Source organism: Agelaius tricolor, unplaced genomic scaffold (assembly GCF_023055355.1).
Source record: "Agelaius tricolor isolate 1412-34295 unplaced genomic scaffold, bAgeTri1.0.p SCAF_9, whole genome shotgun sequence".
Taxonomy (NCBI): domain Eukaryota; kingdom Metazoa; phylum Chordata; class Aves; order Passeriformes; family Icteridae; genus Agelaius; species Agelaius tricolor.
Genome location: NW_027269269.1, coordinates 32928810 through 32952925, shown reverse-complemented (window position 1 = coordinate 32952925; position 24116 = coordinate 32928810). Strand labels below are relative to the sequence as shown.

The window sequence follows — 24116 nt, the reverse complement described above, 5'->3', positions numbered from 1 at the left end:
GTGTTGTAAGAGAGGTGGTGCAGTGTGAGATGCCCTTCCTTCCACTGTGAATGATTCTGTAATGTCACTTACGTGGTTTACTACGGGATGGCATCTGCAAATAAAGCCGTGGTTTCGTTCTTTAAATTTTATTTTTAGACATTCTTCTTTTGGATTCAGGGCTGTAACCATAAATTCCTGCTAAATTACAGGAATTACAGCCACGGGTGCTCATTTTCGTGGAGAAAGGCACGGCTGTCGGTGTGTGTGTAAATAAAAAAAAAGGCCTCTGTTATATGCAGCGATCAAAGGAAGGTTTGTACGTTTGAAAGACTCTCTACTTTTTCTATTTTTCCTCTCCTGCCGGGCTCCTGGGACCCGCTGTCCCCGGCCGCCAGCCCTGCCCGCTCCCGGCCGCTTTTCCTGGAAAGCGGGGCAGGAGAGGGGGCGGGCAGCGTCGGATGCCGCGGAAGCCTCGCTTTCCCCTCGCTTTCCCCTCGCTTTCCCCTCGCTTTCCCCTCGCCCCTTTCCTCTGGCTCTGCCCTGGCTCCTTCCCGGCCAGGCGGGGAGGAGAACGCCCGCCCCCCGCGGGACCGCCAGGGGAACATCTGGAGCGGCCGCGGCGCAAACATCTGGAGCGGCCGCGGCGCATCCCCGGGGCCGCAGCCGGAGGGTCCTGCCCTGGCGCTGCCCGGGCCGGCAGCGAGACCCCCGAGAGGGGGAAGGAAAGAAGGAAAGAAGGAAGGAAGGCGGAGAAGGGGCTGCGAGGGAGGGCGCGGCGCAGGTAAGGGCGGCCCGGCGGCCCCGATCCCCGGCCGGGGTGACGGCGGGACGGGGCAGGGCGGGGGGATGTCGGGTCTTGCCGGCTGAAAGGACAAATACTCCATGTTTGCCTCGGGGGGCACTTCTGGGGTGAGAGGCGCGGACGGGACGTTTAAATCAGCAATGGCTTTCGCCAGGGCTGCCGGAGTTGGAATGCGAGCGTGGCCCTTGCAGCAGCCGGGGCGTTCTGCCCCACGGGCGAGGGGGTTTGCAGCCGTGGTTCTGGGTCGTCAAACAAAGGGGAGATTAAGTGTTCGGCTTAGTTCTGAGTTTACTACGTGATTTTTTTCTTCCTCTCCCTCCCTCTTGGATGTGTCAAGTGGAGATGTACATCCAAACTTGAATTTCCAGGCAAAATTAAAAGAATTTAAATGTACTTCATGGCTTCCTACTCTATGAGAGAAACCCTAAAATTATCTTAGCCTCTTTATTTTATTTCAAAACGGAATAGCCCTCAGAAAAACACTTTCCATCCCTGGATATGTTCCATTTCGTTTCAACTTTTCCATCAATAAATCATATTTTACTGTAATAACACTTAATACTTGACATGGTATTAAAAAATATTATCTTTTTGATAAAGGGCTTTCTGAAGAATTTGGGAACTGAAGTACTTAAAACCAAAGTATTTCTGCTTTTTACTTTTTGAACCAAGTGTTTGATTATTACCATGCATTTGCATACTTAGGACTTGTGATTTCTCCACTATGTATAAATTTGTTTGCATCATCTTATATTGCTGTTTCTGTGGAACTCTTTAAATTGTGGCACAAGTTGTACTCCAAGCCACTGCAAGTACTTTGTAAAAGGAGTGTTTCCAATATCCACTTTAGATGCAAATTCATCATTGACTCTGGAGTTACCTTTCAGAAGTTTGCTCAGATGACTTTTGCTACTTTTCAGGGTTGCTTGTGTGGCTTTTTCTGTATTTTTCTCTTTACAAATGAAGCTGGGCAAACCAAACAGATTTCTCTCCACAGTTGTGGAGACTGTGGGTAGAAATAACTGCTGGAGAAGAAAACTCAAAAGAACCTTGAGTGGCTGGAATAATTATGCCTGTGTTTAGGCAAACTGCTGTTTACTCTCTTCCTGCCACAAATCTGCCTGTAAAGATCATTTGAGTCGGTGCTGCAGATGGCCAGTGCAGCAGGGCAAAAATGGGCTCCTTGTTTCCAGCCTGAAGAGATGCATGAACCAAGGCTTCTCAGTGTTGGAACTCTTGTCAACTGGCTCCTTTTTCTTACACGTGACCAAACACACTCATGCTCACTTGCAGTTGGCAGGAGTAGTAATTTTGACTGTCTCTTCCAAGTTCCAAGCAAGACAAGCTCCTAAACCCAGGAATTACAAATAATTTGACATTGGTTTTGAAATACCTTTGCTTTTAGTAGAGTGACTCTCTGCAGGGGCAGCTCTATCCATCATGCAGCACGAGCCAGACCTTGGGTCCTGGTGCTGCTTTTGGCTCCAGAAGGTAAAAAGGAGACCTAAGTCCCTTTTATCAATTTATGCCTAAATCAGGTCCTGCTATAACTTTTTAATGCTATGTGAGCAACATTCCTAAAACTCTTGCTCCAAATCACCTTGCACTTGAGACATTTCTAAGGCAAATTGTGTAGCATCTGTAATGCCAGTGGTTTTGGAAGAGGATCTTGCTGGGTCTGCTGCCTCTGTTAATTGTGTTGTTGGAGGGGTTGCAGGAGCTGAAGCTGCTGCTGCTGTATCATGGAGGACCCTTTGGTCTCTGCTAATGTTGTATTAGCACAACAAAGTGATTCCAGAGTAATGAGTTTGAGGTGGTCCTGTAAAATGGAACTACACCTCTCAAGCTTTTGTCTCTTCTAGCTGGGCAAAGCCAGCCAGCCATTTCTCCCAGCTAGCAGCAGTGTTACAGACTGCCTTGCCAACACTCCCATTTATTCATTAGTGTTTCTCTTTCTGGTTTTCATCCACGCAGCTTTCTGCTGTTGATAGTGTGTCCCCCCAGGCTATAGCTGGTAGAGGCAGTGCATTTGGCTCCCCTTGGAGAAGCAGTATTATCAGGTAGTCTGAGACAGACAAGACTGCAGAGAAAACTTCAAGGTACAAAGGCAGGTTCGTCAGGGCAAAGCTCTAGGTGCAAACCCCACCTGCTCTGTTGCACAGCTTTGTGGAAATTACTGATAAGAAAATTTTAATATATTTTTTTCTTATCACAGCAGAATGCTGTAAGACTCAAGCACTCATAGAATTGGTTACAATCTTCAAATGCATAAGATTTAAACATTTATTTTTAATCAATTTGTTTGCAATGAGGGCTCACACTACCTCACTGTACTGCAAAGACAAATGGGGTGGCTGAAGATGGAGACAGTTTTTTTAGTAGGGCTTGTTGATAGGACTAAAAGAGGGTCTATTTAGATTAAACATAAGAAAGAAATTTTTTGTGAGGAGGGTGGTGAGACACTGGCACTGGTTGCCCAGACAGGTGGAAAGGTTTCTTCCAACACAAATTATTCTATAACTTTATCAGAACGTTATGAACACTTAATGGAATAACTTCAGAAAGCAGAGATTCATGAACAAGTGGCTGGCTCTCTATGGGATGAGACAGCAAAATGAAGCTCAGTCTCACAGCAGAAGCCAATATTCTGGACACATGTTTCCAGCCTTCTCCCCTGCAGGGGACAGAAGAAGTTCAGCTCTTACAAGTGTCACCTGCTTGTTGCCCAAGTATGAACTGGTATGAACTTTACATTAGGAAGCTGAGTCTCTTTGTAGTTTTTCAGTAAGAAAAACAAAGTCCTTCCTATTAAAACCATCAAGGACTTAATAATGACCTCACATTTGTTGATATGAGCTCCCTTCCCATTTTTCTCAACTTGAGACTGTCCTTAAGATGAAAGCTTACTAATGCACACAGCACAGATGACAATTCTGCTTCCCATATTTTGTTAGTGTTTGGTGATTCCTTAAAACAGGGTCTTCTTTGTAATCCAGTTTCTCATTCAAAGGCTTTGGTCACCCCAGTGTCTGGTCCTGTACATAATGGAGAGAAATTCTAATGCCTTTTCTGCACAGTCACCAGTAGTTATTGTAAGGGAGAAACCCTTGCAACCAAGGAATTATAACTCTTTGGGGTCAGCAAGCCCTGTACTCCACACCCTGATGCCTTCACCCCTCCTCTACCTCCTCTGCAGCTACCTGGAAGGAGGCTGTAGCCAGGGGTGGGTCTGCCTCTTCTCCCAAGCAAGCAGGGACAGGATGAAAGGGCTTAGTCTTAAGCTGTGCCTGGAGAGGTTTCAGTTGGACATTAGGAAGAATTTCTTCACAGAAAGGGTGATTAGACATTGCATTGGACCACCCAGGGAGGTGGTGCAGTCGCTGTCCCCGAGATGTTGAAGGACAGGCTGGCTGTGCCAGTCAGTGCCCTGTGGTGTAGCTGCAGGGTGGTGATCAGAGGCTGGACTCAGTCATGTGAGAGGTGCTTTCCAAGCTAATCTGTGATTCTGTGATTCTGTGACCTGTCCTCCTCTAAGCACAGAACTTTCTTTCAGATATGGCTTCTTTGCTGGTGGAAAATATTCACTGAAGACCACTCAAACATTCAGTTTTCTCAGTAGACTCCCCCCCCCCATTTTTTTGGGTTGTGTCTTCTTGTCTTCAAGAAGTGTTTGGGGACATAAATAACAATTGCAGTAATAACTTCTAAGAGTGTGTAAGGAGTTTTGTAAGTGCCAAATGCAGGATCTTTCACAGCCCAAGTAGTCATTAGTATTTATTACAAATATTTTCCATAGTCCAGTAGTCCTGTCAGCTTTGCTATTTTACAAGACCATTCCACTGAAACCCCAACTGTACTGTCAAGATGCTGTAGGAGGAGGTCTATAAAAAGGATGCCAACAGAAACCAATCCATATTTTATTTCATTTCCTCTCCAGAGCAGGGCTCTGATCTCTAAATCATTAGTTGATACATCAAACTTTTGCTCTCTTGACATTTTCCTAGCCTAGGAAGCCTTTTCCCTCCTAGGAAGCCAAGAGCATGCAAGTGAACACAACTGGAAAGATAGAGAGGAGTCAGATATTGCACCCTACAGAACTGGCTTTTGTGGCAAAGCCATGGAGCAGTCTTTCTAGAAGCTGAAATTCACACAGGCAGGAGATCTTTCTCCTTTTTAAAGCCTTTATTAAAAGTGATCAGCTTAGGTGGGGAGAACCAATGCATTAATGCTCACACTGCCACTGCTCCTAGGAGTGACTCAGAGAAGGAATATAAATGCAACGTTGTCCACTGCTCCGTGGGCAGAGCTGGGGGTTCTGCCCTGACAAGAACATTGGGAAATTCTTCTGCTTTTTGAGTCAACATTCAAGGTCCTCTGTCTAGCTGACATCTGAGGTTAGGCTGAGGGGTAAAAAGGCCTTGGTGGATACTAGATTCTGTTCCTCACGTCTAGACATCACTTTGATTCATCAATTTTGTGTTGGCTCATTGTTTTAGGGTTTCTTTTGCTAGGTTTGGTGAGGGGTTTCTCCCATTGCATGCTGGATCTGATGTCATTTGCATGCTAGCTCGATGTCCCTTCACCATCTGGGTGCCATCCTCCAGGAAGCAGCAGGGCGACAGCCTGCCCGGCTAAGGGGGAATTCTTAACCATCAATGAGAGGTAGTTAATGAAAATGACAGGTGATTACAATAACAAGCAGTTAGAACTCCACCCTGGCAGCAACTGGCCCACCCTGTGAACTCTGCAACCTTTTAAAAAAATGGGCAGCTGTTCTACTCATAACAGTGGCCGTGTAACCTCTGCTGGACCATGGAACTCCAGGAATAGCTAGAGTCCTGCAGAGGCTGTTCATTGAAGTGACCTGGGCTGTTTTAAAGAACAGAGGTAATCCTCCCCTGCCAGTCTGCCCTGGTGAGGCCCCATCTGGGGTGCTGTGTCCAGTTCTGGGCTCCTGAGTTTAAGGAAGACAAGGAATTACTGAAGAGAGTCCAGCAGAGGACTACAAGGAAGATTAGGAGGCTGGAGCATCTCTCTTCAGAGAAACAGCTGAGGGAGCTGGGCCTGTTCAGCCTGAAGAAGAGACAGCTGAGAGGGCACCACATCCAGGTATCCTAAGGGCTGGTGTCAAGAGGATGGTGCCAGAATCTTGCCAGTGGTGCCTGGTGACAGGACAAGGGACAATGGGCACAAACTGAAACACAGGAAGTTCCACCTGAACATGATGAAAAACTTCCTTCCTGTGCAGGTGGCTGAGCACTGGAACAGGTTGTCCAGAGGGGTTGTGGATTCTCCCTCACTGGAGATATTCAAGATATTCTGGGCAACCTGCTCTAGATAAACCTGCTTTAGCAGGGGGGTTGGACTAGATGACCTGCAGAAGTCCCTTGCAGCTGTAACTATTCTGTAATTTCATGACTTTGTGATACTGTGATAAAAGGAATTGACTTCCAAAGGAGAGTGAGCACATATAGAAATGTCACTAGCCAGCACAACTCGGGTTAAAACAGGGAAGCACTAAGAGCTCCAGCTGAGCCCAGCTCTGGGTGGCCTGGACAGGGGAGATGCTCTCAGCTGTTAGTGAAGAGCAGCAGGATGTCACAGCAAGTCCCTCCTTATGCCCTCTCTCTGGCAGCACTCTGCCTCTGCCACACACAAGCAGAACCTGCCAGGCTGGGAGGAGCTGCAGCCCCTCATCTGGAGGGGGGCAGCCTGCAGTGACCCTCTGTGGAGAAGGGAACTGCTGCCCTGCCTGGGGGCCCATGGAGGGGCACCCCACTGTGCCATGGAAGTGGCTGTGGTGGCTGGGGCCAAACCTGGTCCCACCAGAGGCAGCACTGCTGTACCTGCAGCAGTTTCCTGACATTTCACCCTTCATTTCAGCCAGTGCTAGGAAATACCAGGGTTTATGACCAATACAGGAACTATGAATCTTTCCTAGGAAAAAATGACTCTCGTGTGTCCCATCCACTTACCAGGTTTACTTTTTGTGTGTGTAAGCTTTTTGAACTTGTGGTGCTCTGAGAAAGGCTCCAATTTGGCAGTCCTGAAGACTAAAAATTTCATATCCCCAGAGGAGCAGCTGCTCAGATATCAAGAGCCAATGGTAAGATTGTTATGTAGTACTTGTTGTCCCCGGGTAACCCCTGGAGATAGCCTGCTCATCTGTGGGAACAGAAACAGTCAGCAGATGTGCAAAGAACAGGGAAAGAGAGCCAGAAAGTGGAGGGTCATGAGAGATAACAAACACAGTGAGGAGCACTCAGAGGGCTGACAAGTATCTGGGAAGGAACAGTCTCTGACAGATGTGAGGCACTGAAAAAGAATAGAGAGGTACAAGTTGTGGGCCCAAACTCATCATTGTGAGAGATTGTGTCCCACAATCTTTTTCTAGGGCCAGCAGGTAGATTTCTGGTGATTACCTCTGGGATTTTTGGTTTTCATCCCTGTCTTCTAGGCTTGAAGATTCTCTCAAAGCTTGAATTCTTCTCCTACAGACTTTGGAGATGTTTATGACATTTCTTTTTATTTTCTTTACCTGAAAATCTTTATCTCCCACACACCCCTAAGCCAAACCCACCAAGGCTGACCTGTCACTTTTCAGCATTTCAAACAGTCTTTGTCCTGCTTTCATTCATACACACAGTACTTAGTTCCAGTCTAATTCTAAAGCAGCTGTAGGTGCCAGCTGAGTATTTCCTTAACACCAGAGAGAGCAGTGATCTCATCTGGAAACATGGAGCTGGAATCTCTGAAATGCTTTCAGTCATGACATGAAACCAGGAGTGTGTTTAGTGAATAATGTACTTGGAGCTGACAGTTTTTCAATCAGCCTGGCTGGCCGTGGTGCTTACGCACAATGGCTGCAGGACAAAAGGCACTTGCCTCGTGAATAGATCTATAGCTGCAAGTAGGAAACTCTGGTACTGAATTAAACTTGTCTGTGATTTCCTTTGTCTTACATGCATTTCAGCTTTGCTGGTTTCCATTTTTTGTAAAAGCTGTATGATCACAGCTTGTGCGCTGATTGGAAAATGTCTACAATTGTTATTTCCTCCTCTTATCTGGGTACATCATTCTCACCAATATCACAATCCATGCCCACAGCTGTTATGGATAAATAAATATTTCCCATCAAATATTATAAACTCCACATCACTATTTTCTAATGTATCATATGGAAGAAAAAAATGGTGATGTTTAATCTTTGAGCTTAACCTTTGTGATATGGTTGTGTAGAAGAAATGGAAGCATTGCAGCAGAGTGAGTTTGTGGCTTTATAACTTGTGTAGTTTCTGGAAAAGAAATCCACATTTCTGGTGAACAGTCCTCTGTAGAATCCCCCAGGGCTTGACAAACACAGGAAATTGCAGGGCATAGTGCTGTGGCAGGAGAATGTGCAGGGAAGGGAAGCTGCCTGCTGCAGGGCAAGCTCTGGCTCAGCTACTGCTCATGTCCCTGGCCCATGGAGGTTGTGCTGCCTAAACCTCTGTCTGTCCTTTAAAGGGAAAAGGGATCAAAAGGAAACTAACCTGGCTCTTCCAGAAGCAATGGAGAAGCCTTCTGAGTAACCAGGTGGCATGTAAGGTTTCTCCACAGCACTTGCAGTCTTGCCTTGGACCCCACAAAAGTGGAGATTAGAAATCAAGCTGGTAAATGTTACAAAACATCTCTCCCGAAACTATCAGAGGATATTTAAATCTGAGTCTATTTCTTGCCTGCCTTTCATGCTTCTGATGGTGTGAGATAATTTTCAGGCTAAAAAGGCAGCTCTTAATAGCCACAAAAACACACACCTTTTCTTGGGTGCTGGAAGCCTCCTTTTTCAGTGGAATCCCATGTTCCCTTCTGACCCCAAGGAGTAAGATGCAGCCTGAACAGAGGGATGAGCAGCCCAGGTACACAAAGCTTTATGGCTACATGGGGAATTTGTTTGCAGCTGTGAACAGTCTGTATTGGTTTGGCAAAGTGTGGATGTAAAACACTTTTGCAATACCATGCAGCTTTCTAGTTACTGGAAAAACCTTAATCATGCAGTGCTTTCTGTGGCTATGGCAAGAAAAACTATGTTGGGAGTTCTCACATTAAAAAAAGAGAAGCATCTCACATTCATGGGTACCTGTAAATTATTCTTGTTCTTTATTCCAGTCAGCTGCAGAAACATTGCCGGTACTTAAAATTTATAAACTACCTTAACAATTGAGTTTGTTGCCATAATTATGCCTAATTACCTTTTTCTCCAATTCCCCTGAGAAACTGTCAAGTCCTGCATTTTGGCCACAATAACCCCCTGCAATGTTATAGGCTGGGGACAGAGTGGCTGGACAGTGCCCAGGCAGAAAGGGACCTGGGGGCACTGGCTGACATGAGCATGAGCCAGCCGTGTGCCCTGGTGGCCAAGAAGGCCAATGGCTCCTGGCCTGTGTCAGGGACAGTGTGGCCAGCAGGAGCAGGGAGGTCATCCTTCCCCTGCCCTTGGCACTGGTGAGGCCACACCCTGAGTGCTGTGTCCAGTTCTGGCCCCTCAGTTTGGGAAGGACCTTGAGATGCTTGAGCACGTCCAGAAGAGGCAACGAGGCTGGTGAGGGGCTGGGAACACAAACCCTGTGAGGAGGGACTGAGGGAGCTGGGGGTGTTCAGCCTGGAGAAAAGGAGACTCAGGGGTGACCTTATCACTCTACAACTTCCTGAAGGGTGGCTGCAGTCAGGGGGGGTTGGTCTCTCTCTCCAGGCAGCAATGGACAGAATGAGAGGACACAGTCTTAAGCTGCACCAAGGGTTGGATAATAGGCTGGATATTAGGAAAAAGTTTCTTACAGAAAGAGTGGTAAAATTCTGGAATGGCTTCCCCAGGGAGGTGGTGGAGTCACCATCCCCGGATGTGTTTAAAAAAGACTGGATGTGGCACTCAGTGCTATGGTTTAGTCGAAGTTTTAGGGCTGGGTTGGACTCGATGATCATGAAGGTCTCTTCCAATCTAGTGATCCTGTGATGCCAGCTGTGTGCCTTTTGATGTCTGTCTTTTGTAGGCATCAGAACCACTGGCTTTGCCTGGCAGGGTTGGGAGAAGCATTTGGACAGAGTTGAAGCTGTGAAGCAGGTTACCAGCTAAAGGAATGTGTGTGGCACCTGTGGGACCGGGTGGCTTTGGGGCCAGGCCTCGTGGCCCCTGTGTGTGGGTCAACTGTGCTTACAGCTCTGGCAGACCATAGAATCACAGAACTCAGGTAGGAAAAGACCTTTCGGATTATTGAGTCCAACCATTAACACAGCACTGCCAAGTCCTCCACTAAACAACGTCCCAGGAGTCACATCTCCATACCTTTTAAATACTTCCAGGAATGATGATCCCACCACTTTCCTGGGCAGTGGCTTGACAGTTCTTTCAGTGAAGAAATTTCTCCTGATATCCAGTCTAAGATGGTGAACTGTAGGGAGGGTTGTGGGCAGCAAGGAATGTTTGCTGCTGAGAACATGGCTGTGGCTCTGCCAACAGCCTTGGCCCTGAAATCACTGAGGGTAAAAGAGAGGGTCTTGGATTTGCACATCCTGCAACATCAGTCTGACACTGCAGATACAGATTGATAAGGCTCTGTAAAAATAATCCCTCAAATTTATCAAGTATTGTCATAACATGCTGATGCCATCTTTATCCAATAAATAGCACCTGCTGTACCAAAACTGTCTGGCTCTCAAGCTGTGCAGAAGAGCTGGCAGATGTTTTGTCCCAGGCTGCACAGGGGAATGCCAAAGTGCCTCATGGAAAGGCAGCAGCCTGACATACTGTTCTCCTCTCCTTTCACCTCCCATTACACCTCAGCCTTCCACCTCCCAGATGCATCTCCTGACCCCACAGTGACTCTCCTACTGAGGAGTCTGTGCTTAGCCTCACCATATCCTCAGTTTCATACTAAGCCCCCAAATTGTGCAATATCCCCCAGTTTGTTTGCAGACAAAACTCAGTCACATCCAAACTGTGGGTGTTGGCAGGTGAATTCTAGACTCACCAAATGGAACTCTCAGGCCTGAAAAGAGAAAACTCATGAATTGAGAAGTTTATTCAGTTTAAGGCAAGCTCTGTCATGATGTTTTTAAGTTCACTAAAACTTTAAAGGGTAAGTTGTATAACTCCTTTCTGAAACCAGCTGTGTTGAGATGCAGCATTCCAAAGATTTGCCACAACAGCTGGCCAGCAGAACTGATGTGTGTCTTTCTAGAGAAATCCTACAAAAAATCCCTAACACCTTTGGATGAACTCAATCTGAAGTTTACACTCTCTAAAGATAATAATATGTGATTGTACTTCTTTTAGCAAAAAAAGCAATTTTTCTGGTTCCATTTTGTTTACACTGGATGTGGAACATCAGCTGCTGTATCAGTCTTTTCTTCTTTTTGCTTGTTTTGAAAGGCAAAAAATAGCTCAAAACAAAGTTTCTTGATAGTTTGCCCAGATTTAGTGCAGAAAAATCCTTCAGTGTTTAAAAATTTAGGTAACCCAGGTGAAAATTTACAGATTAAGAATTACTTTTGAAGTTTTACTACAAATAACAACACAATTCTTCATTTCACTCCTACTGTAGCTGTACTCTCCAAAGGGAAGGTTATTCAGAGGTTTCATTGATCTTTCTAATCCATTGTTTTGCTTTGATGTGCAGTGCAGGGAAAATTGTTCCTTTTGAACTGCTTTGTACCTGTGGTGAATAATAATGACAATGAATAAAGTCTTGTCAATGAACTGTGCTCACTGAGGTAAGATGTGGTGAGCAAAAGCCACTCCCCTCTCCTCCCCTCTTCCTTTCAGTCAAAGAAGGGAAAAGACCAATGTGACTGAAAAGACAGCAACACCTTCCAGGCCAGCATGTTTAATAAACCTCAGAAATTAAGGTTTGAAAAGCAAAAGAAGTATTTTAAAGGTTAAAGCACAGTTTAGAGGACTGTCTAAAGCTGCTAGTGCTGCCCTTTATTGAGGCAAACAGTGGTGCAGTGAGTACTGGCAGGGATGTGCAGGCAGGTCAGAGTCTTTGAACTAAAGGTGTCCCAAAGTGAAGAAAGAACCTCTTGGCTGAGATCCAGCAAGGGCTGGGTCCCACCTGTGGGGCTGAGCTCCCCAAACCTCACCAGTGAGAGCCCCACTGTGCTCTGGGCTGCTGCAGGGTTAGCAGTGCTTTCCCCACCTGCAAATAAAACACACAGGCACCAACCCAGCAGAGCTTTAAGGGTGCTGGGGGAGGCAGAGAAGGCAGAGAAAGGCTCTCCCAGCTCCTGGGCCCTCAGCTGCTGGAGGCCTTCCCCACACAGCAGGAACTCCAAGTGGGGGTCCTTCATATTTTGTCCATAACCATGTCCCTTGTGCCCCCTTGGCTGCCCCATGCCTGGCAGGTGATGCTTCCCACCTCCACATGCTCTCCTTCCCAACTTCCACATGCAGACAGCAAACCCTGCAACACCTGCAGGGACACACCCAGGAATGGGCTTGCTTGGGCCACCAGCACCACATTTCTCTGCTCTTGTGCTTCCCTAGTGTTTCCCTAGAAATTAGGTAAGATTTTATTCATTATTCATTATCCAGGGAAAGCTTTTAAAGCTCACCTCTCCCACTCAGCAGCCCTTACAGTGGGAGAGTTCAGCTCTGGAAGAGGAGGGGATGGGCAGGGGCTGCAAGATTGCATCCTGTTTAAATCAGGCCAGACTCATGCTATGCATGAACAGTCACATTTTCTTTTCTTCTCCTTTGTGGCTATCGAGGCCACTTTCCTCGTGTAGTTGGATAGTCTTAGGAGAACTCCAGGACCTGTGCATGTGGAAAGTTTCTCTTCTTAAAAAAAAAAAAAAAAGTTAAGGCTTTCAGTGGAGTTTAGCCTCCACTGAAATAGGAGAGGGCTCACACAGACTAGACAGCCTTACATGAACTCTGCAAGTGCTCCATGGCCCAGAAGCTGCAGTTTAAAACTTCTTATGCAGAGTTGACCATAGGAAATACTCATTAAAAAGAAAAATATACTAGAGCTTCCATGTTCCATTCATTGCCAGACAACTCCAGTGCAGTGTGGCAATTGAACTTTTAAGTCAGCAACAATAATAACAGAAAGTACAGACTGCCAATCCTTCTAAAGTGGTTATTCTTGATTGCTGCTTGTGCAGAGACTTAGTGTGCCTTTGGGGCATGAGGCACAATAACTCAATTTACAATATCTTAAAGAAAAATTGCAATTTAATGTTAGAACCGTCATTTTAATGAAGAAGCCACTGGCTCAAAGGCAACTATGCCAAATTTTGGGATGATGACCAGAATTACTAGGATTATGAATGGCACTGCTTTTAAATGACTACATAATCCTGACCAAGTAATAACCTTGTCACACAGTGCACTTGATGTACTTGATAATATATACCTAGTGGTGGGTGCATAATTCACCCATAAAATAATGAGAATTACTTCATGTTTGTAAATCATAACAAGACATATGGATTGAAATAAAAAAGTACAATTTACTAGTGAATATTTACGCATTTGATGGGTATATATTGAATATATAGGTTCTCTCTTTCGCTAGCACAACTTCTACAGCAAGACACACTGTGCCATGGCTTTTCCTTCTCCTACCCTGCTGACTCCAGCTCTGCATTTCAGGTCAGCTGCTCTGCTGCTTCTGCAAAGCTGTGAAACTGGGGAGAGTGTCTGGGAGGATAAGTACCCAAATTTATTTTTAAATTAACTGTGAGTAATCAGTTCAGTGACACCCATTTGATCTATGCAAGGAGATACTTTAGAATTATAACCCACAGAGTTCTCACACTATTCCCATAACCAGTCTCTGTTTCTTTCTTCCTCAGGTATTGCCTAGCAGAAAACCATGGGCAATTTCAAAGGGCATGCCCTGCCTGGGAGCTTTTTCCTTCTTTTTGGCTTGTGGTGGTCAGTGAAGTACCCCCTGAAGTACGCCTGTAGAAAAAACAAGAACGTTTGCTACCTTGGTTCCAGGGCAGGATTCCAGCGCCTGGAGTTTGTGGAGGGCATCATCAAAGCTGTCTTTGCCCTCATTGGTAAGTGAGGTGGACTAAGGGCAGGCTGTACCTTCTAACACTTTTTGCTTTAACTTTTGTTCTCTGATAAAATGAATCTCCTTTTGTTCTGCTCTTTTGCCCTTTAACCACTGAGATGTGGTAGGGCTGCTGTTGGTAATTGCAGCTGTGGCCATAACGTGGTTTCCATCCATAATGCTCTTCTGGAGCTTCTGTGAGGTCTCCTGACCACTCTTGACCACTTGACAGCTCCTGACCACATCTCAGTGTTCATGTACTGTTCACTGTTCAGGGAGGGAGCCAAGATGTTTAGGCAAGGGGCTCCCATGTGCACGCTGGGAGCACCAGACTGTGAAGGTGTTGCTTTTCTATTTTGAATTCAACCATCTCAGATGCTGGAAGCCTGCACTGATTTATTGATAAAATATGTAAATGATACAGATGATTTTTTGATTAATCTCAGTTAAAAGTGAAAATATTCACACAAAAAGGCTGAACTCCAGCTCTTATTGCTGCAGGACTGTTGTGATGGGGTGTGGGGAGCTGTTTGTTCTTCTCTTGTGTCCAGGCCTGGTACAAATCCACTGGGATGACTTTGGGAGCTGTGTAGCTGGCTGAAAGGGTTTAATTCTTGTTTCCATCCTGGCAGGCTGTGTGGTAGTGATTTGGCTTTAGAGGGTAACTAAACTAAACAACAGGGGATCCGAGGAGCTCAGCACCTGCAGCTCAAGTTGAAAAATAGCTAAATTTTAAGCATTTTTGCACTTCTAGATTCTATTTGTCTACTCTTCTTTAGATGCCAAGAATTTCCTCATTTCTAATCAAGCTGCAGGCTGTGACAAAATCTTGTTCCTGCTTTTTCTTCTGCTCTGTTAAGATATTGTGTGTTGTGTCTACAGTTTTATCATTAAAAATGATAAAAATCTAAATAATAGCATTCATTTTGAGGCATGATTGTGGACACCTTTCCTACAAATCTCCCAGTCTGTGTCTAGAGGTAGTTTGGCAGCTAAAACATTAATGTACTGGTTTTATTTTCACTTTAAAACCACAGGTTCTTATTTTAACATATGGAAATTCCAATTCAAATCAAAAGTATGGAAAAACCACTTGGCTAAGGCAGACAGTAAAGGCAACAGGAGTAAAATCTGCTGTTTCCATGGTAGGAAAACTGGAAATAAAGGTAGAACAACACTGCATTTGCTCTACAGCATATCTACTTTACAGCAGGATGCTGGCCTGTGCTTTATAAACAATGTAATCAGCTTTTATGTTTTAAAAACAGAACAACTTTTAAACCCTCCTCAAACTTCATTGATCATATAAAGCATTTAAAAGCAGTTTCCCCTTGCTGAAATACCTCAGCTAGTTAGCAAAACACTGAGGGGCCAAGGTAAGGGAGAGAATGGGGCAGTGATTCAAATACTCACTCCCTGTACATTCCCATGGGACTTTTAATAACTCTGCACGGTGGAGGGGTTTCCTTTTATGGCTTTAGAGGAAAAATCCCCTTTGAATTATGAGTCTGAACTCTGTCATCCTGCATGTGGATGGGCACTGAAATGGTAAATCTTTCTTTTGGAGACTTCAGCGTGTGTTATGCTCATGTTTGAACCATTGGAACAGGCAGCTGAAAAATTTGGTCAGAGGACTACTACAATAGCAATTGTTTGAAAGAAGAAAAAGCAGCACAGAATAAGCTGTTTTCATTTTGATTGCTGGAAACTGCAAGATGCAAATAGTTCCACCAGGAGTGGAACTGAAGCCTGATTTCCTCTGGCAATCCACTCTCCAGATTATGTGATGCTAAAACCCCAAACTTTCTGGCATTATGCTGCATGGGGATGTATTGCTGCCTCTACTGTTTGTGTAAAGACTTGCCATCACTTTATACCTTAAGCACCAGAACAAATGGTTTTTCTTCTTGTTTCATGCACAGGGATGGTGGCTGAGCAGTTTGTTCCTGATGGACCTCATCTGAAGCTGTACAACTACGAGAAGAAGCACTGGGACCACTTGATGAACTGGCAGCATGCCACCATGTACCTCTTCTATGGCATTTCAGGGCTGGTGGACATCGTGGCTCACGGCACCAACGCGCTGCCAGCGGCCATGGACAGGATGATGCTTTCCATAGCAGTCTTCATTGAAGGTCAGTTTACCTCTCCCTGCAGGGATGTGCATGAACTCTGGGATGGGTATTGATCATTTTGCTCTGTGTCTTGGTTTGGAAAGACAGGTGTGTGCTAAGGCACACATTTTCATTCCCCTGAAATGGAAAATGTAAACCCCCTCTCTCTGAATTGTTATAAATTTTAAATTAAGGGCTCTTAGGCAAAAATATGGGAGCAGGAATAGCATTTTATTTTGTTCTTTATTAGGGAAGAAAATAAAAAGATAAAATAGACAATGCAGTAAACTAAAACAACACTGACAGAGTCAGAATACAGCCTGACACCCTGTGGGTCAGGGTGTTGGTAGCAGTCCAATTGGAATTGTGGCTGCAGTGCTCCTGGAGTGTCAGGTGTGGTTCTGTTGAGCAGGGATCCTGTAGAAGGGTGTAATCTTCCTCTGAAGATCCAGTGGAAGAGGCAGCTGCTCCTCTGGGAAATCCAGTGGAGAAGCTGTGCTGGTGTTTGTTGTGGTTTTACGCTGGCACAATGCCAGTGGCCCCCATGAAAATATATGCTCCCTGGTGTCTGCTCTGAGATGTGACCAGGAATAGAGCAAAGCAGTCTCCAACTTAGGAATGAAGAAGAAAAACTTTATTAACCTACAACTATATGTAAAAAGAAACACACAGAAAGAATGAAAGCCTTCCAAAAACATTCCTCCTCCCCCACCAAATTTCCAACACATCCATCCCTCAGATCACCAACTCTCAGCCCATCACCACCCTTTAGATAATCAATTCTCAGTTCAACAAGGAGAGAGGAGTCCCTCTTGTACCATAGGCTTCCCCAGGAAACACAGTTGAGACCTCTTGTGTTTCCATGTCACCTGTGGCACCGCCCAGAGAACATTTGCCGTCATGACATCTTCCTTCCATGCCCAGTGCTCTCACCACTGTGCATGGACCAGAGCTGCTTCTAGGGTTTTCCTTTTAAGGGTGCTTTGCCCAGTTCCAAAAAGAGCACAGTCTCTCACTTTCGGGACACCTGTTCCCCCCCCAAATTCACCCCCCGGGGCTGAGGGGTCTCAAGAAGAGAGATCTTCTTCACTGAAGATGGAGGGCGCCACCATCACCCTCCTCACCCGTCGTCTCTGTTCACGCACTCCTTCACATCACATCACTGCACTCCCTTGGCTCTGAGCCATTGCCTCCCCCCTAAATGCAGTCTCTGTGTAACAGGAAAAATATTTCTGTCCATGGCTATACAAGAAAAGTCCAGCCAAAGGCCACTCCATCACCTCCTCCCACCTAAGATTCTTCTCCACCTCTCTCGTGGCCCATTTCTTCTCATCTCTATCTCTCTTCTCATTCAGCTCCAGGAGGATCAGCATTTGTAAGGTTTCCATCATCCAAGAAAAGGGTCAAAATCTCAGGCTCTGCCTGTCCAGAACTCCCACGCTGCCCTGCCGGGCACCTTCTCGCCACGCCCCCCTCTTCTCCTTCTCAGCCGGCCGCTATCAAATTTCAAGGTGGCACAAGCACAGGCACCAGCCCTCTCTCTCCCTCTCTCTCTCCCTCTCTCTGTCTCCTGGTGGGGGGTGGCTGCCCGATGCCTCTCAGTGCTCCTCCACCCCTCCATCCTGCAGGGGCCTTCACCTCCCCTCTCTGCCCAAGGCCTGGCCTACCTCACCCGGCCACATGGCTGCCCCTGCCCCCGCCCAGCCCGCAGCCAGGCAGGGGAGCTCTGAACCTTTCCCTGACTGGAACCAAGAGAGAGTTTTCCTGGGAGTTCTCTGCTTTTAACCCCCTGTGTTCTCAGAGGCGTATCCATGTCCTCAGTGGCCACACCAGGTGCCAATATTCAGATCTGAGCACCTATTGGTTTGACCACAGCATCCCAAAAAACTCACTTCCTCTCAAACCAGGACCAGAATCTCCAGATTATATCTGGGTAGCAATGCTTGGCTCCTCCCTCTGGGCGGAGCATCTCACAATGGGATGTTATAGTTCTTATCAGTCATGCAGTGACATTCAATAGCCTGTTATCAGCAGGTGTCTCCCCAGAGGAAGGACTGGGTGTGGAAGAGATAAGGAAAACTGCCCAATTAGCAGAAGACAACTGCCATACAGATGGTAAATAGAATACAATTTGTTTGGCAATCCAAGACAGTCTGGGAATCTCAAATCAGCCTTGCAGAATGACCCTCTGGGAGCTGCCTGTTTCACTCCCTGAAACACTTCAAAGAGATCACAAAAAGATCAGTCTTGGCCCTCATTACACTGCCCAGGTCACGATCCTGCATTGTAGAGGTGTATCTTAGCTTTCCTACCTGCTTAGACAGCAACATAAATGTTATGGAAATCACAGCAAAAGCCTGTTTTGGGTAAGGGCTCAGTAGCTCAGGTATGTGTTTGATGTAGGTACTCAGATGGTGCACAATTGGTTAGCTAAAGCCCATGTGAGTGAAGGTGATACTGGCATAAAGAAAAATGCCAGAAATGTTTCACTGTTTTCTAAAAGCAGATGCAGGGAAATTGCAAGGGAAGAAATGATGTTAAACTGATCACAATTTATTCCAGGTTTTCTCTTCTGCTACCATCTTCACGGGAGAGCCATGCTGGATGTCCATGTTCATCAGTTACTGCTATTTGCTATCTTTGGAGCTGCTGCCTGCATATTTTTGGAAGTTTTTTTCCGTGGCAGTATTGTGTTAGAGATGCTCCGTACAAGCCTCTGCATATTACAGGGCAGCTGGTTCTGGCAGGTAGGACTTTTCTGCCTTTGTAATTTCTTCCTCACCAAAATTAGTCATTTAACCCTTTGCAGATGTTTCACAGGTTATGGATATGCCTTTTAAACACAGACCTGAAAAGACTTAGAGAAAATAATTTCCTTTAAACAAAAAATTTTCCTTTTAAGAGATAAAAGTACTTCTCATGGCCATTTTACAGAAGAAGAAGAAGAAGCAGCAGCAACTGTTTTACTTCAAGTGCCTTTTATTTGAATCAATAAAGAAGCTAAAGTGTTTTCCTTGAGTTCTCCACATTACAGAGCTCTCTGATCCCTGTAACATCCTGTTCCAATTTTGCCAGTCAAGTGGCAGTGATTTTAGAGCATGGAAATAGATGTTCTTTACAAAGAGTCTCTACTGTCAGCTGCTGGAGCAGTGAGTAGACACCCAGGACAGGTGAGGCAAAGGCCTCACTGACATTGCCAAAAGGTATTTAAGTTACAGATTCTCATTAGGAGACTAGGTGGTGTAAAGCCTCCTGCTTTTCTAGTGCTCTGGGAGCTGAGCAGAAAAAAGAACAGCCAAAACTTTGATATTTCAGGGATGTGGCTCCTGAAGGGACTCTTCAAAATGTAGCTTCCATGCCCTCACTTACTCGTGAGTCTATCCAATAACAGATATTTGACAGTGACTCTTTCTCTGCGGTCAGGACAAGAGACAGATTTAAGGAGCTGCTAGGAGTTTGTAACAGAAGTAGGAGCACTGGTGCTGATGTGTGTTTCATCTTATAGTGGGGAATTGAGGTCACTGCAATGATTTTTCCTTCCGGCATGTCTAGACTGGCTTCCCTTTTTTCTATGCTGGCCAGACAAGATGAATAAAAATGTTTGCTGTTTCTTAGGAGAACTGGACACTCAGCACCAAATCAAATACTTAAATGCTTTCTCTGGCATGGAGACAGACCTCAGAACTGGCTGTATTTTTCTATAAGTGAACTCAAGAATGTGATGCTGCAGCACTTGCTGTTTCATTTTCTTGTTTTATTTTCTTGTTTGCAAACTTCCAGACAGTGATTTAAGAAGCTTTACATAGGAGGAATAGATGCAACCATTTATTCATTGTTTTCTGCCTAATCTAATTTTAGAACAGATGATTTGTTTAGCTCTAGAGACAATGTGGGTTTTGTTTCAAAGTAAAAATTGAAGTACTAAAAATAGAAGAAATTTAAGTGTGGTTTTTTTCACACCCGCATCAGACTTCAACCATCTGTGTGACTGAAAACCACACACTGGCTGCAGCACAGGAAATTTGTAAAAGGTAAAGGGACTTTCTTTCTGCATCATCAACACCCTCATTCATTGAATTCTCTGCATGGAAATGCAAAATTCACTCCCCTCCTTCTTCCTCTCCTCTTCCCAGTTTCTAAATTCCCAGCTAAACTGCTGAGTGAGGACTTTGAATAGTATTAAGCAGTACAGAGGTTGGTGTTTGTCATGCAAACCCTGCATAGCCACAGGATTAACCGTTTTCCCATTTTATGCACAAATATGAATCTGATCTTTCCCAGCTCTGAATAAACAAATCAGCCATGTATTTCACATGAACTTACAGTCTTGCATGAAGAAGCTCCATTTTTATTCCATTCCCATCTGGGCCTTTCCCTTGGATGGCCCAGAAGAAGTAGAATTGTGGCTCTCTTTTATTAGTTCATTGATTATTCATCTTCCCAGCCATGTAACGCATTCCCAGCCACTTCTGGGAAGAAGGGAGGCAGTGCAAATGGCCAGGCAGCTTTTCTGATCCATAAGGTGATTTCAGTTCAGAGCACACAGGGCTGAGCACCAGCCCCTCTCCTTGCAGTGCATAATTGTGATTGTTGCAGGGCTGGGCTGTTGGGCAGGCTCCTTAATTTTCTGGGCAAGAGCAGTGGGTCTCTGGGACTGTCTCTTTATCTTCAAAGGCATTTCTGCACAGAGCTGTTTAAAGCGTTCCATCACACCTGAAATTGACTACAAAATTGTTTTTAATAGTAAACACAGAAATAAGCAACACCATAAGAAAATTAAATGTCCGCCTTGTGATGGGTAGCATAAAACACAATATGGCACAGGATGCTCATCAAATGACATGTACTAAATCTCTTTTATTTTATTACAGATTGGCTTTGTGCTTTATCCCCCAAATGGAAGCCCAGAGTGGAATCAGACAGATCACACTAACATGATGTTTCTGACCATGTGCTATTGCTGGCATTATGCTTTTGCTTTTCTTATACTTGCAGTGAATTACACAATTGTCAGCTGGTAAGTTACTTGAAGCACTGAAACTTTGGTGACTTGTCTATTTAGTTTAGTAGGAAGTTTATTTTAGAAAAGTTTCACTGGCAAATGAAAAGGTTTCTATGAAGTAAGTAATTGTCTTGCAAGGTAAAATAAAAATAGTTATTAGTAATCAATGAAAAGCACATGGTATTGCTTCAGTAAAAAGGGGGAAAATGCATCCATAAATACAGCTCTGATAGCATAGCGTAATACTTCTCACATAAAATGAGCACCAATAGTCTTCCACATTTGTAAGTGCATATAAAGTCAGAAGTAGGAGATTTTTTTACCTGCAGACTCCAACTGCTCATCTCTGCTACTTTTAAGTGGCTTAAAGAGCAGGCTTCATGACTTTGCTCTGAAGATTATTACACAGAATTCCTTGCTAGAAATTTCCTGTGATCAATCCTGATTTCTTTTTCACCAGTCATTTTCACCCCCTAATGTCTAAAGTTAGCCCTTTTCCTCACTGCCCAGTGCTAATTCTGACAAAATTCCAACTGCAGTGTTAATTTGGCTGTAAAAATGCCTCTGCCATCAGATCACAGAATGTCACCACCTTCTGTCCACAGGACCTTACCAAGCCTTTTCCTGCAGTGTCCTAAACATGCTTCTCACCCTTGCTTTATCCCTACCATCCTAACAGCCCTATTTAATCATGTTAAATACATAGCTCTTCCAGTCTTGATTTGCACTGAGGTGCCAGTTCTTTTTGTGTCTCAGTCTGAGAGGCACCAGCACTCGAGGCTGGGTAACTGCTTTACTGTATAAAGAGGGGCAGCTCTTGAGAAAGGGGCAGCAATCTCAGGTCCTTTCTGATGCTGGGACCAGTGGCTGCTGCAGCCTCAGATGAGGCCCCAGAGAAGGCTGATCATGGCACACAGGCAGAGCTCCCCTCTGAGAGTGGTTTAGCCAGGCTCTTTCTCACAGCTTTATGGTCCCTTCCCACGTGGGCACAGCTCCTGCACGACACTGAACCTTCTGGGGGGTTCACTGAGGTTTGTTTGGAGTGCTCTGGGATATGTCCATAGGAACAAGAGCTTGCAAGCTGAGTACAGATCAGTAAAGGCAGCACTTCCTAACCACAGAATCACAGAAGGAGTCATCCTAACTTGCTGATTGTTGGAACCCAGGAAATTCCTCTGGCTGCCCTGGAGAGCTTGAGACCCTGCCCAGGGGGCTCAGAGACCTTGGCACAGAGCCCAAGACCCCTGTGCCTTTGATTTAGCCCTTGGAAAAAACAATTACCAATCTTATATGAAGAATTACAAGCCTTGAAAGTTTAAGTAGAATGATAGTGAATTTATCACAGGGTGAAAAATAGATTTTTGGGGTTTTTAGAATGGGGGTTCAGGAGGCAAGATGGAGGAATCTGGGCATGTCCAGCCTTTCTCCTTCTTCTTCTTGGCCTCCATGTTCTGGGTGATGTTGGCACTTCTAGATTGGTTTAGAGTAGAAGCTCACTGTCTAACACAGGTGATAGGTATGGGAAAGTAGTTGCAAACATTGTACACGTAGTTCTTAGTATAAAAAGATAACACCGCCCCAGGGGCAGGCAGAATGCCTCAGACTGTCTTGCTGGGTTGACCTCAGCAGGCCAGGAGAAAGAATTTTATAGATAAGAAACAATAAACAACCTTGAGACTGAGAAATGAAGAGTTCTGACTGCTTCTTTGAGCGCTGGGCTGGGAAAAGAGACTTTGTAATGCATCTCGGGGTCACTGTGACCAGCTAGAGAACCCAAGAACCAGAGTTAAGCAGGATTTTACCCTGTAAAAAATGGTCAGATGAGCCCTTGAGTTACCATTAACATCTTTGTTGTTGTTGTTTCCAGGGCGGTGCGTTCGAAGGTTAAGCAGTCCCAGTCCATGGAAATGGGTTTACTGAAAACAGCTGAACGAGATCATGAGTCAGAAGAAGAAATTTAGCATGAGTATGTCTTGACCAGTTTGCCCACTCCAACCATTAGGCTAATTGATACCTCATTTCTACATTTTTTTGCCATCTTATTCATTCTTTACTATGACCTACTTTGCAAATATCAATCCCCTACGATGTCTACATCTACACAGTTTTGGGTTTTTTTTTTTTTTTGTGAAGGGTAAGCTTGATATTGTTTCATAGTTGTTGCACTAGTACATTGCTTATCACATGCTTCACAGAAAATCAGACTAGTATTAGACAGACTTGATGTGGATGAGCTGGCACAGTGAAGTCTGTATGTTTGCCTTATTAAAAGCTAAGCAAAATGTTTTTCAGCTTCTGCTGGACATGAAGTTTCCATAATCAGTGTCTAAATATGTGTGTTGGTTGCCCTGCAAGTACCTGTGGATAAATAACTGTGCAGACCTGGATAACAGTAGAACAAGATAAAGAAATCACAGTCTTGCAGCTGTTTTGTGTAACAATTTTGTGTCTCTGCTTGTGGCTTTATGTTAAACAGGAAGAACTTCTCACTGTGAACCCATTGAGTGGTTCACTGAAGAGTGTGCAGTGTTTCCCCCCCAGAGACACCACCAAACCTGGCAGGAGGACCAAAGATGTGTACAGTGATCAAAACCCAATGTGGTTGCTTGTGCTTGTGCCTAGACAGTCCTGTCTCTTTGCTATCCTTTGACTTTTCAAGGCAGTGGAAGTGACCCTGCCTTCCCTGGAACAATTTCTTTTCCAAAAAGGCTGAGGGGTGTCCAGTCAGGCAGCACCTAAATGCAAAAGCAGTTCCTTTCCCAAAGCTATTTCCTTTCCTTAGGTGGAATTTGGTGGTTTTCTGCAGGATTCAGAGCAGACATGTGATCCATCACCTGAGTCAGGAGTGGGTAATTCTGCTCTGTGGGCAGGATGAGATGGTTTTGCATCCCTTTCGCTGTATCACCCTTCAGCCACCAGGCAGCCTGCAGTGCTGCACTGTGAGCTGTGGGAGGGCAGATGTTGCCTTCTTAGTAGCTCCATATCCAACTCCAGTGAGGGAATTAAAAAATCACACCACTTTTAATTGCATTTATTTTCTCTGTGCAAACTGACCTAGTGAAAAGCATAATGTTCATGGCCAATGGCAGCAAAATGATTGCTTAAAAAAGCTAGCTAATAAAATAGTTTGTACCTCAAAGGGATCCCAAAAAATCCTTACAGGCTTTTTCTAAAAC

The 24116-nt window shown here is 45.0% G+C and overlaps 1 protein-coding gene across 1 annotated transcript; it reads left to right on the top strand.

Moving 5' to 3' along the window:
• The first annotated feature begins 480 nt into the window (after positions 1 to 480).
• TMEM45A (transmembrane protein 45A) lies at positions 481 to 23832 on the top strand. The gene is made up of 6 exons (XM_071433903.1): positions 481 to 763; positions 13619 to 13828; positions 15747 to 15959; positions 18501 to 18685; positions 20810 to 20955; positions 22808 to 23832. Exons 2-6 carry the CDS (start codon positions 13639 to 13641, stop codon positions 22899 to 22901), a joined length of 828 nt encoding a protein of 275 aa, XP_071290004.1. The 5' UTR covers positions 481 to 763; positions 13619 to 13638; the 3' UTR covers positions 22902 to 23832.
• The last annotated feature ends 284 nt before the right edge of the window (positions 23833 to 24116 follow it).

Bases quoted from the DNA above. Each gene is read 5' to 3' on its own strand.
- TMEM45A (XM_071433903.1), top strand. From the start codon at position 13,639: ATGGGCAATTTCAAAGGGCATGCCCTGCCTGGGAGCTTTTTCCTTCTT. The intron at 13,829-15,746 runs GTAAGTGAGGTG...TTTCATGCACAG, and splicing joins AGCTGTCTTTGCCCTCATTG to GGATGGTGGCTGAGCAGTTT. The intron at 15,960-18,500 runs GTCAGTTTACCT...AATTTATTCCAG, and splicing joins CATAGCAGTCTTCATTGAAG to GTTTTCTCTTCTGCTACCAT.